The sequence below is a fragment of the Phaethon aethereus genome (assembly GCF_964289735.1).
Source record: "Phaethon aethereus genome assembly, chromosome: 4".
Lineage (NCBI taxonomy): Eukaryota > Metazoa > Chordata > Aves > Phaethontiformes > Phaethontidae > Phaethon > Phaethon aethereus.
The window spans coordinates 75,744,763-75,761,175 of NC_138578.1; the positions used below are offsets into that span (position 1 = coordinate 75,744,763).

The 16,413-nt window shown below is 35.2% G+C and overlaps 1 protein-coding gene across 1 annotated transcript in view; it reads left to right on the forward strand.

The window, feature by feature from the left end:
• The window catches only part of POLN (DNA polymerase nu), a gene marked incomplete at its 5' end in the record, with an annotated part of 104,223 nt that overhangs the window by 73,946 nt on the left and 13,864 nt on the right, over window positions 1–16,413 (forward strand). The window contains 2 exons of the mRNA XM_081999743.1: window positions 2,561–2,671; window positions 6,545–6,623. Of these exons, the coding sequence (XP_081855869.1) occupies window positions 2,561–2,671; window positions 6,545–6,623 (190 nt within the window). The remainder of the gene's footprint in view (window positions 1–2,560; window positions 2,672–6,544; window positions 6,624–16,413) is intronic.

Consider the following 16,413-nt stretch of genomic DNA (forward strand, 5'->3'; position numbering starts at 1 on the left):
CAGCCATTTAGTCAAAGAGCCAATTTACAGATCCAATCTTTTTTAATGTATATTTTCTTTGCATCAGTCAGAATTTATGTTCTTGAAGTTCAGGTGGTATCTGTGATGACAGATGTGTGCGGAGTGCTTCTTGGAGCCAGCAGCTGCAAACTCTTCTTGCATCAAATTTGTTGTTAGTCTACATATTCATTTATATTTAGTGAATCCTACGAGTGCAGTAATTTCAGGAGAGAAAATATAGCTGCTTGAAATATTGTCTTTTAAAAGCTAATTAGCAGACTGTCAAAATTTATTTCTTTTGTTTCTTGGTAGGGTATACTGTACTATGAATTTTTGTGGAAATAAATAGTAAATTTGCATATAATATTATGCGTCGTTGTATGGGTGATAGAAACATATAACTGACTTCCAGTCATGAAAATGGATCGTATTCCTTTTTTGTCCTTTATAGGGCTTAAAAATCTACTGGAAGCAGGAACTGTCTTTGTGTCACACAGTTGCATTCCTTCATTCATTAATCTTACTAAAGAAAAGTGAAGTTACTGAAAATCTATTTTTAGCTATAATTAAGCCCAATATAACATATCTAGTAAAATATTACATTTTTAAAATATATTTTTCACCTATTTAAAATAACATAGCATACTTTTCTTAAAGGTGAATAAATTTCAACAAGCAGACTTCTGTGATTAAGAATCTGGTTTATGAGTTTAGTAGACAAGAGTGTTGTAACTAATGTCATCGAAACATCCTTGTCTAATTAGTATTTACTTCTCCTCTCACTCCCATCTATCAACCATTTTTTTTAACCATTAATGGTAGAATAACAATCTGTTTTGATTGTACAAGCTCAAAAAATTGCAGCAGGTCAACGTTACTTAAAATTTTTATTGTTAATCCACCTCAGAATCCAACTTCCCAACAAAAACATTCCAACCTAGTGAGCTCATTATAAGGTAACTTTTCTTTACTTGTCTGCAGTTCAAAGGTGAACAGCACTCACCCAACTAATATTATTTAGATGTAATGAATGTCTGATAGTCCGTGTAGATGTGATAACAATATGAATAATAATAATTTGTGATGAAGATATTTTTGTTAGTGTATTAGTATATATGTTGTTATATTGTTGGTTTTTGATGAAATTATCAACATATTACAAAGACTACATTAAGACCTCATTCAAATATGTATTTGAAGATTAATCTTTGACCACAGAAGCATATCTGCCACTATTATATGAATGATGGTATTTGTTTGGGGATGCTAATCAGCTATGAGTGTTACAAGGGTGATTCTGCAGTGGAGACATACCACACAGGAATAAGAATATTACAGGAAATCTATTTTTCCCTGAGAATCTAATGTTTCAAGAATTCTGTCTTTAGATACTGTTCTTCATGGAAAATCTTAGTTGAATTGGGAAGAATGATTTGCCAAAGGATAGCCTAGCTTCCAGATAATTCAGCTCCTTGTTCCAAAACTGGTACTTTTGGTATCAGTGCTCCTGGAAATATACTAATTTGCAGAAAGCTGTATTAATTCAGCAGAACCATCTTTATCCTCAGCACTTAAGTCTGGGTGTGTGTTGTCCATAGTAAGGTCATACCTTTGTGTTTGAGGGGGCGTCCTTACCACATGTGCTTGCATACCTTGGTTGCCAAAGAGGAGGTGAAATTCTTTAGCAGTCTGAACATCCATAAGTATCTAATGACAATTCATGGATACTCAAGGTGATCAGAAGTATAACGAAAGGTTTTGTAAAGATATATTTTTAACATGGATGATTTTTTATTTTTTTTTAAATAAGAAAAGAAGTTTAGTTTTGAAGATAAGCTGAGATAAGGTTTTGTGTGTGTTATTTTGACAAAAGGATCGTCACATCTCTTTTCCTTTCTCAACTCCTCTCACTTGCCCTCCAGAATAGTTGTTTTGGCAAAAAACATCATTAGGACTAACATGAAGCTTTAACTGTGTTTTCATGTGTTTCTTTTAAACTAAAAAACCCTACCACACTAGGGTTAAGGAGGTTTGGCTGTAAAAGGGACATGAAAATACCACATAAAGAAAATAGAAAAAAAGTTATAACTTTGTTTTTTGTCCCCAAAACTATTTGATATTTGGGGAAATATTCATTAATTATTTAATTACTCTACAAATTGATTTTTCTTTGCTATTCCCAAGTAAACTATTCATTGCATGGAAAGCTCTAATTATGGCTGCTAATAGATAGCTAATTCTGCTAGGTATTTATAGTTTCATTTCCCACAGAGTTTGCTGGTATATCAGTAGTCATTCCTAATGAAAATACAGCTCTAATGAACAGCTGTTTTCCTTGTATAACATGTACCAATTCTCTGAATGAAATAATTCTTAGACCAAAATTACGATAAGCAGTTAATGTTTAAATAAGAGAAGCTTTGACTATTTTCAGAGGGCAAAGTATTAACTTGACTCAGGCAGCACATAATTACAAAAATCTGTATTATCTTCAAAAACAATTTTTGAAATTTAATTTTAATCACTCTAAGAATATGAATTTCTATTTAAATCCTACAAGGTTACGTGGTTTCCATAATGGGACGTAAAAGACCACTGGCTAATATTAATGCACAGGATTACAAACTACGCACTCAAGCAGAGAGGCAGGCTGTCAATTTTGTTGTTCAAGGTAAAAAACCACCTGCCCACTTTCCTACTTACCTACCTATCTCTTCATCTGCACTTGGCTTCAGTGGTAAACTCTGATAATCTCAAGAGAATGAATATTCTAGCAGTCTACTTGAGTAGGCTACTGAGGCCTGGGTTTTACTACAGAATAGAAGTTTAAATGTATTCTATCTACCTTGAAAATTGCCAGTAAACAGTATCATAAAACACAATGTTCTAAAACACCATAGTGCTCTGTGGTAGTTAAATGTAGGTATAGGTACAAACTATGCATAGAGAGAATATCTAGAATTCAGTGCTTCAGATGTATTGTTGTCTTAAAGCATTTTCTTTTCAAGCTTCGACAGTTGGTTACTCCAAAAGGGTTTCTGTGATTACGCTGCTTACAGATTCTAGCTTTTATTTTGCCAGATAGCTTTAGCTTGAGGAATATACACTATTTCAAGGATTGTGCATTGTTATTATTTGTTTTGAAACCTAACTCATTCTTTGTAGGGATCATTCAAACTTAATTTTGTGGAGGGCAAGAAAAAAGGTATTTTTTCACAGAAAAACATTGCAAATTTGCCATATAGGTTGGAAATGTAAAAATCAGCATAAAATACTCAAATGTTAGTTAATCTGATGCATTAACAAACTCTGTTTAAATCATTTGGGGCTCAGTCTTGTACAGAATTTATCCACCTAAAGAAAAAAATAAAAAGTGAGCTGGCAGTCCAAGACTGAGATCCTACCAAGCCACCCCTTAGAAGAATTATTTTTTCAACTGACTGTTGCTGATAGGGTTTCCATTAAGTTATATTGGAAGCGTACAATTTACAGGCGAGTAAAAAGTGCTTTCTAGACATGGTGATGGTGTGCTTTTTATAAAGTGACTTGAATTTTCCTTTTGAAAGGGTCATTTGTTTTTTTCTTTTTTTCCTCTCCAAATATTATTCATTTTAAGGTTTAATTTTAAAAATTACTTAAGTATTTATGTCATGTTTGACACTCCTTGTAATTAGTAACTGAATTTAAGTACTGTCTCTGCAAGGATATGTACAGATCTAGAATTCTAATATATACCCTGTTGCTTGAATAATAGTTGTGCTCAAGTGGTGGCTGCCTTGCTGTATTAAGCTCCCAAATGTAGAATTTTAAAATCTCCTTATAAAGTCTGCAGTAAAGCTTGCACATTGGTAGCACTGGGCATGCCTGTCCAACCTTCTCCGGAGACCTGTGTTCAGCTTACCTGGGTTTCCATCCAGCTGGCCAGCAGCCCTCTCCAGTTGAAGGCACAATCCTTGAGCTAATAGAGTGGGTCCTGCTGAGTGTACAGTGTCGCATTAATAAAGCTACATGGTCTTCTGGGCAGCACTTGCTTATGTCCATCTGTCCAAAGAGCTTGGAGCTGAGGCAAATCTATCACAGGACTGTCTACAAAATGCTTGCTTATAGGTATCATAACCTACAAGAATAAGATTATCATATTTCATTGTTGGTTCAAATAATACTGGAGGACAAATCTAATGAAAATAGTGTAACTATTATTCAAAACATACAATGTTAGAAGATGTGATGAAGCAAAGATTAAAAACTCTAAAGTATTCAGTATGCCCAAATTTTATTAAAAATTTCCATCTAGACTACAAGGATTTTTTAATTTCAAAGTTTCATCTCTGAGATAATGTTTAAAGACTGTAAAAAATCTCTAATTATGCTAAAACATTTTATCACAGTTAGTGTACTAAACTGCATAGATGTGGTTTATATTTATCTATAATAGTCTAATTAATTTAAGCAGTTTGCATTTTGGTTATAGGAACAGCAACTGACAGCAGAAGGCTTCTTCTGATGCATGACAATATTGAAATGTAGAGTTCCAGCTTTAACTTACTACAATTGGATAATGCATATAACTGCATAATATTCTTCAGTTATAATTCAGCTCTAGATAACCTTCTAGAGCAAACCATGTATTTTATTACAATATTAAATCATGAAAACTGTTACATTTAGTTGGAAGAACTCTACTCTGGGAGTTTGCTGTTTTGTAAGTTCCAAATTCTCTGGGAAAATAATCGAGCACCATTCACTAGCATCTGGTCCATTATGTTATTTATCATGTTAACTTTAAGGAAAATTTTTAAAAAGCACTGCAGAACTGGTCAGAAAAATATAATCAAAATACTTTTTCTAAAGTATGCTATATCAGTTAAACTACAAAACTGTGGCAAAGTCAACCAGAAGAACATAATTATTTTCTTTTAAAATAATTAAAATAACTTTTTTCTGAAAATCATATCATAGAATCATAGAATCTTTGCGTTGGAACGGACCTTTAAAGGCCATCTAGTCCAACTCCCCTGCAGTGAGCAGGGACATCTTCAACTGGATCCAGTTGCTCAGAGCTCTGTCCAACCTGGCCTGGAACGTTTCCAGGGATGGGGCATCTACCACCTCTCTGGGCAACCTGTATCAGGGTTTCACCACCCTCATTGTGAAAAATTTCTCCTTTATACCTAGTCTAAATCTGCCCTTTTTTAGTTTAAAACCATTACCCCTTGTCCTATCGCTACAGGCCCTGCTAAAAAGTCTGTCCCCATCTTTGCTGTAGGCCTCCTTGAAGTACTGGAAGGCTGCAATAAGGTCTCCTCAGAAAAGATTTTTTCTTTTGAGAGTTCTTCTATGTTTTATTACTTTACATTTTTTCATGAAGAATAAATATAGAACATATGTATTGTGATGGATTAAATACTCGACTATATGATTTTATTCTCACAATCACTAAGAAGGTCACCTGGCCTTTGCTGAAACATCCTTTCTTACATTCTATATCAATGTGTCCCTTTTTGTCTTATATTGAATCAGTTTGACACATCATTTGAACAGGAAAACACGACCGGTATTTGGGGCTAAATTCACAATTAGACATAGCCATCTCAATAATCAGCACTTGATGTAGTTAATGAGTAAAACAGAGTTTCAGAGGCAGTAGTTCATCACAGAAAACCATGAAGAAAGAAGAGATGTTAAGTCTGTCCCCTTGATCTCTTAGATATTCTCTCTTATCTGCCAGGAGAGTACCCTTGCCATTTGCCTACCTGGCTGCTCTTTATCCCTACTCTGGAAGAAAGAATTCAAAATTCATTGAGTTAGGGGATGTGAGAAGGAATATGTCTACGGTCTAGTATATTGAGGATATCTGATGAGGAACTTAGAATTATGGCTTCCAATACTTATTTAAAGATTTTTTTCCTGTATTGTATCTGATAAATCTTCATGTAAAATTTATTAAAACACTGTGATACAGCTCAGAACAGACCCCTTCACCAAACTGCAGGCCTGGAGAATCATTCTGCCTCTTGATCACCAGAAATGCGTAATCTATTACATAATATGACACTGTTTTATGCACCACTGATCTTAACACTGTAATGTACTGAACATACGTTACCTACACATGGAAATATGAAAAAGCATAAAATTAAGTTTCCAAATGGAAATGTAGCTCTGAAACAATGTTCTAATCTTTTGTGACATTAAATTTTAATTGATTTATAGGTAATTTTAAATTCCAATTTAGAGTTAGATAAGTTCAGACATTTTTTATGAAAAGGGAGTTTTCAATTCATGGCCATGATTGACAAATTCACCTTTAATTAAAACAAAATTTAATATTATTCTTTTATGATGTTAATTAACATGTAATTATTTAGTTTGTTATTTGTTAATCTTATGATCTGTTTCACATATTACATGAATTGAATCTGCTAGTTTTGCAAATTCTTATAACTAAAAACCTTTGGATGTTTTTCATTCTTATGCCATAGTTACAAGAAGAACATTTTCCTTTACATGCTTCAAATTAAAATCAGACCACTTTCTCTCATAGGATCTGCAGCTGATCTTTGTAAAATGGCTATGGTGGAGATTTTTACCTCTGTTGTCAGTTCTCCGACTTTAACAGCCAGGTTAGTAATGAATGATTACAAAAATGTTTGATTTTAAAACAAAATTAGTTGAAACGAATGTGGTTTTGGCATCTTAAACAACTGTAGAAATATCGTATATGCCTCTGAATCTTTTAACAAGCAAGGACTTGTGGGATGGTTTTATACATTCAAAGTTAGATCTTCGTGCTTAAACGGTTGGATCTGTAAATCCATCCCAAGGTGATGAAGTGCCCTGGGGCTATTTAAACTCAGTCAGATCTAGTTCAGTGGTAGTTCCGCATCTTTGAAATCAAGCCCGCTGATCATATCCTTCCTGTATTTTGAGTGTATTGTACAATGGGAATTGAACATTCAATGGGCTGGGAAAAAAACAGGAATCAGGAAACCAGCGCTCAAGCAAAATAAATGAACATTTTTTATTCTTGTATAGATGGCTTTCCTTTGCTAAAGAAAAGCTATGTCATCATGGTTCTCTTCTGTTGTAACTGCTCATAGTTGGGTAGGATATCACAGAATGTCCTTAAGATTTTTATGCCACTAGCAGAAATAATGAAGTCTATTTTTCCTGTAATAAAGGGTGGAGGAGATGATGCAGAGAGTCAGTGAGCATTATTATTTGCTGCAATAGAAAGATACTTTGAAGGCAAACATGCAGGAAAAAAAACCAAACAAAATGGATTCTCATTTTTAGCAATGCTGTAGTAAACAATCAAGTAGAACAGAAATTTTTGCAGTAGTTCAGATAAAAGCAGAGATAGCGAGTAGTGCAGAACATCAGTGTTTCTGCTGTCATCCTGAAGGGGAAGTCATAAAAACTTAGATGTAACAATCTTGTATGGCAACTTTTTGACCAAAATAGCATCAAACTTTTACCAGAAGAAGAGAAGTAAGTGGCCTTCTAGTATAAATCTGAAATGGGAAATGGTTCTTTGGTGAAGATACTGCATGCAGCCAGACGATGATATATTTATGTGTTAAATGTTGCATGATGTACTATAATGTATTGCATTGTACATTTTGGGGCAGATTCTCTGCGCTGATTATAATTCTTTCTGCTGCCAGAGTTGTACAGAGAGGCCAGAATCTGTCAGCTGTGGCCTGGTTGAATAGTTCTTTAGCAGGTGTAACTTTGAGTTAGATTAGCAATAAAGCACCTGCCTTCTGGGACAAGCAGCCAACAGTCTTTACTGGAGGAGGCAAGTGGTGATGGTGAGAGGGCAAAGGACATACTCCCTTCTTCAGGTCCTAGCTAGCACACAGATCTTTGGGTTCATAACTAGCTCTTCGTTGTAATTCTGAGAAAGCCAAAGTTTTTTGCAACTAATGCCATGTCTGATAAAGCTTGTGAATGTTCTCTTCTCTCAACAGAAAATTTTGCCTGGGCTGTCCTTTCTCGAAACTATTTCTTTTAAATAAGTAATGTCACCAAATGGCTAAGGAAGTAACAGACATGGTGAAATACTGTTGAATTTTTTCCCCCATAGGGGAATGGCTATACCAGACATCAGAGAAGTATCACTGCCTAGCCTTATTCCTATCATAAATATCATGGCTGGGCAACACCAAGATGGCAAGGGCATCTAAAAGAGGCAGACTGCAATTTTGAACTTCTTCCAGCCATTAACAACTGGATGGCTTTGCTAAGGGAGAGCCTTTTCATAGTCATTTATGGCTCCTTGCTGTAATATTTAGTAGGTACTTACAAGCCAGGCTTGCCAGAAAAGCACAATCAATGCCTTTATAAATTCTGTGAACACTCACCTGGTTGGATGGAGGCTCAGGCATCTGAAAGCATCACTGTGGTCTTGCCAAAAGAGTACAGGACTGAAACTTGAAAATTTGGGTTTCCACTTGTCTGCCAGGTGACGTGCAATTAGTTATTTTTTCAGTGGTCTTGTTTCTTGATTTTCTTATCAGTCAAGTCAAGATAATGATCCTAACATCCTTTGTAAAGTGCTTTGAAAAATATTGTTAAAAGGAAGCGTATACATAATCGGTGCTGTTGCTGTAACAGGAGGAATGCACGGTAGCTCTTCCAAAAAGAGAAATATAATCAGTCTCCTATTATCATCACAGCAGATCATATTCATTCCAAAGATAGCACACTACTATCTTTTCTTCTATCTTCACCCCTTGTAAGTACTTTTTTTCCCTATTAGAACTTCTAATTTTGGAAACAGGGTTTTCACTTTGAACAGCCTATCAAAGAGAAATATCTTTTATATATGCTTTAGAAGTGATTATGAACCCCCCATTTACACTGGGAGACAGTATCCTATAAGACGTAGCCAAGTAGTGGCTAACACTCAACATTTTGTCTTCCTTACGTTGGAAATAAAAAAAAAAAAAGTAAATTCTAGATAAAGTCTTACAGTTTTTAGTGTTAGTTTGCAGGCATGTTTGCAGTCTTCTCCACTGACAGCACTGCATTCATTTTGTATATGCTGTAAACTGTTCGGCCATGAGCAAGCTCTGAGCCGACAGTCTGAAGCTTCATTTTTGTATGACTAGTAAGTAGTCAGTAGATTTTCAGTTATTATTTGCACATACGATGTTGCATTTGAAAGTCAGGGAAAGGTAATAAAGTTACATTTCATGATGCTTCATCAGAGAGGCCCTCGTGACAAAACAGTGTATTCTACTGTGACTGATCAATGGCTGTTCGACAGAACTAGCAGTCTCATTTTTCTCTTTGTGTTTCTTCATCTTTTAATTCAAATGCCAGCCTAGCAACTTACACTGTTGACAATAAAAAGTCAATCAGTTACTTGGAAATAATTTTACAGAAATGGGGAAAAGTAGCATTAAATTCAACACATATATGATAAGGAACTGATATTAGTATGGGTTAGCTACTGGCATCAGTGTTAACATCTCTGAATTTTGTGTGGCGCGGATGAGTAATCAAAATTAATTTTCTTCAGACTTCTTCCATATTACCTAGATCTTTGTTAAGATGCTGTTCTGCCGTTGATGGCCAGGTTGCTTACTGAAAATGTGCTGCTGACATAAATTATTCAAGTGCCAGGTTTTACCTGTCTGATACAATTCACAGAACCTCCACAGAATGTTTCCTGCAGGCAGATGATAGCAAAGAAACTTCTGAAGTGAGATCAAGGCATACAGTAGTAGCTGAAAGACAGATTTATGGAATTGATGAGAGTGGAAAGGTGCTTGGTGAACTTACGTGGATGATTGTAGTTATTTTCAGTGTTTAAAACATCATTGCAGTGGCAGATGCATGGAAGCTTGGTAAGAAAGAAGGATGCTGGCAGATTGTGGAAGAATTGCTGCCTGTAGCAATTCTTCTAAAATATCACTTTGTAAGCTGAAGATGCAGTGATGGTACCCAAAATCTACCTGGCGCTACATGGACTTCTCAGAAAATCATCAAAGATGATAATATCCCAACAACAGGCAAAGTAAATTTAACAAGTCCACAGAACTATTGAGTAATTTGGTGTGAATCCAGCAATTCTGCTTTCTCACCAATTTATTGTTCCTTCAGCACTGGACCTGTGCCACAAACACTCAGCTTTACTTCTGAGTATGGCTGGAGCCAAGTTAAAGAGACAGGTTCAGCAACAGGCCAGATATAAATGAAAGATCTGAAAAGAAGGAGCCACCAGCAAACAAAAGGAAAAGACGTGATCTTATTTTCTTGGTCCCAGCTGCTTTTCATTAGCAGTGGATGTTGGAAGTTTTGTATGTCTTCCTCAGGGAACAAACACTTTAATCAATGAACCTAATGATTTTCTGAGTTGGTGAACTGTACATGCAGCTCACTTCTACACAGATAGCTAAATTAATAAGAAACAACCCTAATTGTCCCAGGATCAAGCACTGCATTAGGTGACCTGGATTTTTTTCAGATACAAATCACATGATAAATCACAAATGATTCATGTGTTGGAGGTAGCTTCACTTTTAGTTACACACAAGAACCTTGAGGCATTTTTATGAAGTGTGTAGGGATTCAAGCATTAGTACTTTATTGACTGGTTATATATAGTTTCTCAGATTCTTACAAAAGAACATACTAATAAAACCAACTTCTTGATTAATCATAGCTTCAACCAAATACATTCAGTAAACTGCTTAGTGTTGCTGCTATGTGTGAAGATTTTCTTTAATTCTAGGCATAAATCTTACGAATTCTTCTTCATGAATTAAAGAATTGTTTTTACTCATGTTTCTTCTGTAGCAGTTATCCAGGATTTTCAAGCAAATGCTTATTTCTCTGGTACTCTGCCCGCATTTCCCAGTATATGGTTGCAGATCTGCTCTAAAGGATTAACTCTAGCAAGATTGTCAACTTTCATCCTTAGCCTAATACTGGAGAAATGGAATCACAAGGAAAAGATAAAAGCTTTGGATTCTGCTTGAGAGGAGAGTAAGATTTTTGTATCACAGATGCGCTTTTGCTTCAGTAGCAGAAGGAAACATCCTAGATCATGTTGCTGGATCAGAAATGACTGTGAGCTCTCCACAGTCCAGCTGTGAGCTGTTCCAGTCCAGCATGTAGGTCTTTGCTTCCCAAAGTGCCCAAATAACATTGTATTTCTAGGCGTGCTGGGACAGCAAAAGCAATTGCTTTCCTCAAGCATTTAAAGCAGTATTTCACATGTATCCACAAGATGGTGAGCTGCTACCTGAACACTTCATGCATAGTGAGCCAGAACAAGTCAGAATGATTTATTCTTTCTATAAAGAGCTAAATAGATTTAAGATGCTTAAATATCACAGCCAAAAAGGACATTCATGATGTAGCAGGTTTTTCAATGTTCCTTTATGTGGGTCATTCAACACAAATAAAAAACTTCTGTTTATAAAAACCTTTTGTAGGTCACCTTTTAGATTGATATGTTTTAAAACACTTTGGGTACATGTGAAAATTCTATTCTCTTTAATTAACCATCTGTTCAGCTTCCTGATTTTCATGATGTAGCTGCTGAAAAACAAACTTCACGTCAGCTGAATTTTTGTAGTCAAAATGTCGAAATATCTTTATTACGGAAACACTGAAAGAGGTCGACTGAAGTTAATGCAGGTTAACATCTATACAGGCATGATATATCTTAAGCTATAGCTTTTATACTACCACGTTAGAAATCCTTATAAATGTAGCTTCAAAAGAAACTTGGAAAGTCTACAAAATGTTACAAAATTATCATAAACTTGTTCCTTAGTTACATGACAACTTCATAGGCATTCTTTCTGCTGGAATCTGTGTACTTTTGTGGGGAAACTGTGCAGCAGTTAAACAACAGGTAGTATTTGTAGTATCAGGAATAATTTAATACAGTTTTAGTGTAGGGAACATAGAGATTTCTAAAAAGAATCAGATCCAACATCCATCTGGTCCATTATTCCTGACTGTGGCCAGTAGCAGTTGCTTCCGGAGGAAGGTGTAGGATCTGTAGTAGGATAGCCTCTCTGCAGATTTTCATTGTGGTCTGATTGTGGGGATGAGTCTAAGTTCTGAAACAGAAGGTTTAGAAGTCTTCCCCCAAAATAGTTGTATGTCATCATTTCTAAATGCTCTTGAAATCCATATGAGTGTTTGTTACATGAGCAACCATTCTGGCTTTTTCTGGCAATGTGTTTTACTACATGCCTTGCAAACCAATATTTTGTTTTATTAAATATTAATTTATTAAGTATGAATGTCTCAAATTTTCAAGTCATTAAGTTCTTGTTTTTCAGTTACAGAACATAAAACATCGTTCCATTTATTATTATGGTTTTTCGTATTCCCTCATTTATCTGATTTCAAAATATCTTACTCTTTTTATCTTTTTTTTCCTAACCACTTAACAGGTTTTATGCTCTTCTGGGAATTTTTTTAAACTTATCATTATATACAAAGCTTTTAACTATGTGCTCTCCTGTCTGCAATTTTGAAGTCTCCCATTATGCATTTAGAAGTTTCAAATTCAAAATGAAAAAATGTGATGTTACTAGTTGGATGATTATTTTATTAATCAAAAAAGGGAATAACATAGGATGACAGACAAGGATATTAATATTTGGGATATAAAATCTGATACTGTTGTATCAGAAAATGGTATTAATTTTAATGATCGGGGACATAGTGCTTTTTTAAATAAGACGAAAAACATCTGTGAATAGAAATGGACTGATTTTTAAAAGTATTTCTAAATGCTTATTGTGCTACCAAGTGATCATTAATACCTTTTTTAAAGCAGTGTGCTTCTAGTAACTTTTTTTAATGTTTATACATTTTTATTATACCTATATAAAAACTTATTAGCATTGTCTTATGTTCTTAAATAATGCATTATAGGATTTTTTTTAAGTTTAACTAGTATTTTTACTCAAACAAATAAGCTATGATTGATTTCAAATAACTCATTGTTTTTGCTCCTTCTCTGAGGAGAATCCTTTGGCTTTAGGAAATCTTTTGTTCAGTTATGATTTAATTCTCAGCATGTCTTCAAATTTGAAATAAAATGTGCAATTTTTCATGGAAATTTTACACTTGAGTACTCTAGCTCAGAATTAGACAACCTGATGGTGCCACGCGTTTTTTTTTCTGAAGATGTAGAACTAACCAACAGGAAGCATCTTAAACTATTTCAGTCTGAGCTCTCGGCCTGTTTCTTCGCCAGAATAAGGTGCCCTTAATTCCTTATAGAATCATTTAGGTTGGAAAAGACCTTGAAGATCATTGAGTCCAACTGTTTTATGCATGACAGTTAGACCCTCTCTTTTTAAAGCTTTCCTACTTCTTACACAATTTTAAACTTAATTTTAATTTATTTTCTGTTCAGACTCAACCCAGACAGCTCCCCTCAGATATGCTTCAAGCAATACACTTACCACCTTACACCTGTGGCTTGGCCTGTCTCATTCCCATCCTTCGGGCTGCCTGTGCTTAATTAGACCTCCCATGGGAGTGTCAGGGGCGGTGGTGAGGGAAGTGGATAGACACAGCAGCTGAGATTGAGGTGAATTTTGAGTGGTCTGGAGCTGGCGTGTGGTGGGTCCAGATTGCCTGCTACCAAACGACAGAGAAAATTAACCCACGGTTAGTCCCTAGGTATCCATCAGCGGTTTATATCTTGTATTATCTTCACACAGACCAGTCTGGAAAACTAGACCATATTATGCTTTGGATGTGGTGTTATCAGCAGTAAAAATGTCCCTGGTGATACAAAAACATATCACAAAAAAGTACAGAGGGCTGTTCTCTCTGTCTAACTTCAGGTATCCAATGTAGACAGCTGTATTAGGAGGTGGTACCCCTGCAAAGTCAGTGCATAGAGTTGGGGGTTTCCAGATGTCAATGCAGAACCCCTAATTCAGAGCCTAACTTGGCTGAATTTAGATCCTGAATACAGAAGGATCATGAATTTAATTAATTTGAGCATCTCTTGACATCTTGTAATGGCCTGAAGCACTGCACATAGCTGTTAAAAAACAGGTTCTGAGAAAGACTACTATGACGATCTTGTCTTTCTTTTCCCTATCCTACACTGCCTCTTCTATGGGATATTCTTACGATAGACTCTACAGCATGTAATGCCACAGCACTAGCACTCTTGTTTGCAGTTTAGACAAAATGTTTCCTTTAATGGTAAAGAAATACAGTTGCTTGCCAATAAGATAATAGCTGTTTTATTGAAGTCAGTTCAATAGTGTACTTATTTCTAGGCAACACATTTGAAGCAGTCATGGAAAAACTTGCAATTCTGTACTTTAGAACAGAGAGGTCCAGATCTGGAATACATTGCTTTACAGTAACAAAGAAAAGCCTCATTTGTTCTTATATTAGACAAACTGGCCTGGTACTAGGAAAAAATAAACTGTAAAGAGGCAATATGGTCTCATAAATAGAATACTATGAAAAAATCTCTTGATGATAGTTTAATTTGTTTGGGCGTATATTAAGTCAATATGATTATGATAAAGATAACTGGATGGATCCGTGGAAGGCCTGAGAAGTTAGTCTCTGTGTTGTTTCATAGCAAACTGGAAGAATGATGAATATAGTTGAAGAGAATAAAAAATATTTTCTTTTTAAAATTCTATAGTGCAGCGTAATAGTTTAAGAAGGATATTGTGTGCTGGACACACTAAACTGATGTCAAACCCCATGTGCAGACTGGCAATCACAGAAATACTTCTGCATTTGAAGGTGCGGGTTGTAGCAGTATCTCCATTCCACACCACAGTCATAGTCAGATGCAGGTCATGTTTCTCAGTAAAAGATATCATATGTGTACTCATAAAAAATGATGCCTAATCTGCAGGCAATCAGGAAAATAGTTAATAAAATATTAGCTTGTAAATCAAAGTCATTCTTATCATCTGTAAAACAACAAAAGTACTAGTCTCTGCCTGGTTTGCAGTCTCTAATCTAGTTTACCATACCTTTTAAGCAAGAGATAATGAGAGGAGCTTGCTATTTCAATATTACTTCAAAGTGAAAATGATTCAATTAAGCTATTAATCAAAAGTGTCGGAGTTTTTTCAAACTTGTATCACTCAAGGTGTGCACTGGGTGGGTGTGCACACGCACTGGAATGGTGAAAGCTATGAATTCTGAATGTATAAATTGCTTTGATTTTTCTTTCATCTGCATTCATATAAAATTGAATGCTTCCTTCTTTGGAACAGCATATTGCATGTGAATGCTATTACTTTAACAACCCTGAAAAAATACAGGAGGCCTTGTACTGTAAACTTGCAAGAGCAGAACCCATTAAGTTGATGTGAGATGGATAAGAAAAAGAAGAGAGAAGAGATCATAAAAAAAAAAAAGTAACTTGTGTCATAAAAATTAAGGAGGAAATAGTATATATTATTCCACTTCTTGGCATCAAGCTAGGAAATCATGTTTAGCATTAATTAAAACTTATATAATATCTTTCTTTTGAAAATAGACATGTATTAGAAATACTTATTTCTTAGATGTCACATCTCCAAGATAAATATCATCCTCGTTTTCTAATTGAATGTGCATTGTTTAGCAGGATAGTAGCAGAGCTAGAGAGAGAACCAACAACGCTAACTTCTATGTCTGTATTTTAGCAGACAGAATATTGTCCTGAACTTCAAATTAATCACTAGATATTTAAGACAGCGTAGATGTAATTCTGCAACTCTGTGCAGTTCCTTAGTTAACTGGCAATATAACCGAGGGGATAGGGTGTGCTATTCAGGATGACAAGCACTGAGAAACGGGGTTCTTTAGCCCAGATGGAGAATCAAGCTAAAATAGCTGTGCTGGTTTCAGTAGATGAACTGGAGCATGTAGAGTTGTGGCAAGTCCATTGTGCTGTCCAGAGAGAGATTTTGAGTTCATTTCACATTGCTTCCACAGGTTTTCTGACTCACATAAGGTAGCACAGATCTCTGGTCCAACCCTGCTCCTCCTGAACTCGGTTTTATTTTTAGCATGGACATGAGGTCATCAGTTGATCCAATGCTGAGTGGTTTTGAAAATCCAATTCTTTTTCCTCCATTCCTAAATCCTGATAAATTTATGATAAAATTTTTAATTTATATTTTCAGTTCTTTTAAGAAAGGACTTTACCAAATATTCAGAATATATGGTGCTCTAATCCTGATTGAAGGCATGAGACACTACTCTGGTACAAATAATAACTGGTCTAGCACATTTTTATTGCACTGGTTCAACCAATGCAATTATTTTCACTTATTCCATTGATTCACAGTATATTCAGAGGTTTTAATATTCACTGTTCTTTCTGATTTATATCTTTTTACATGTCATTTCAATGATTATGAGGGATCTCTTGCTTTAATTAATTTACTTGCA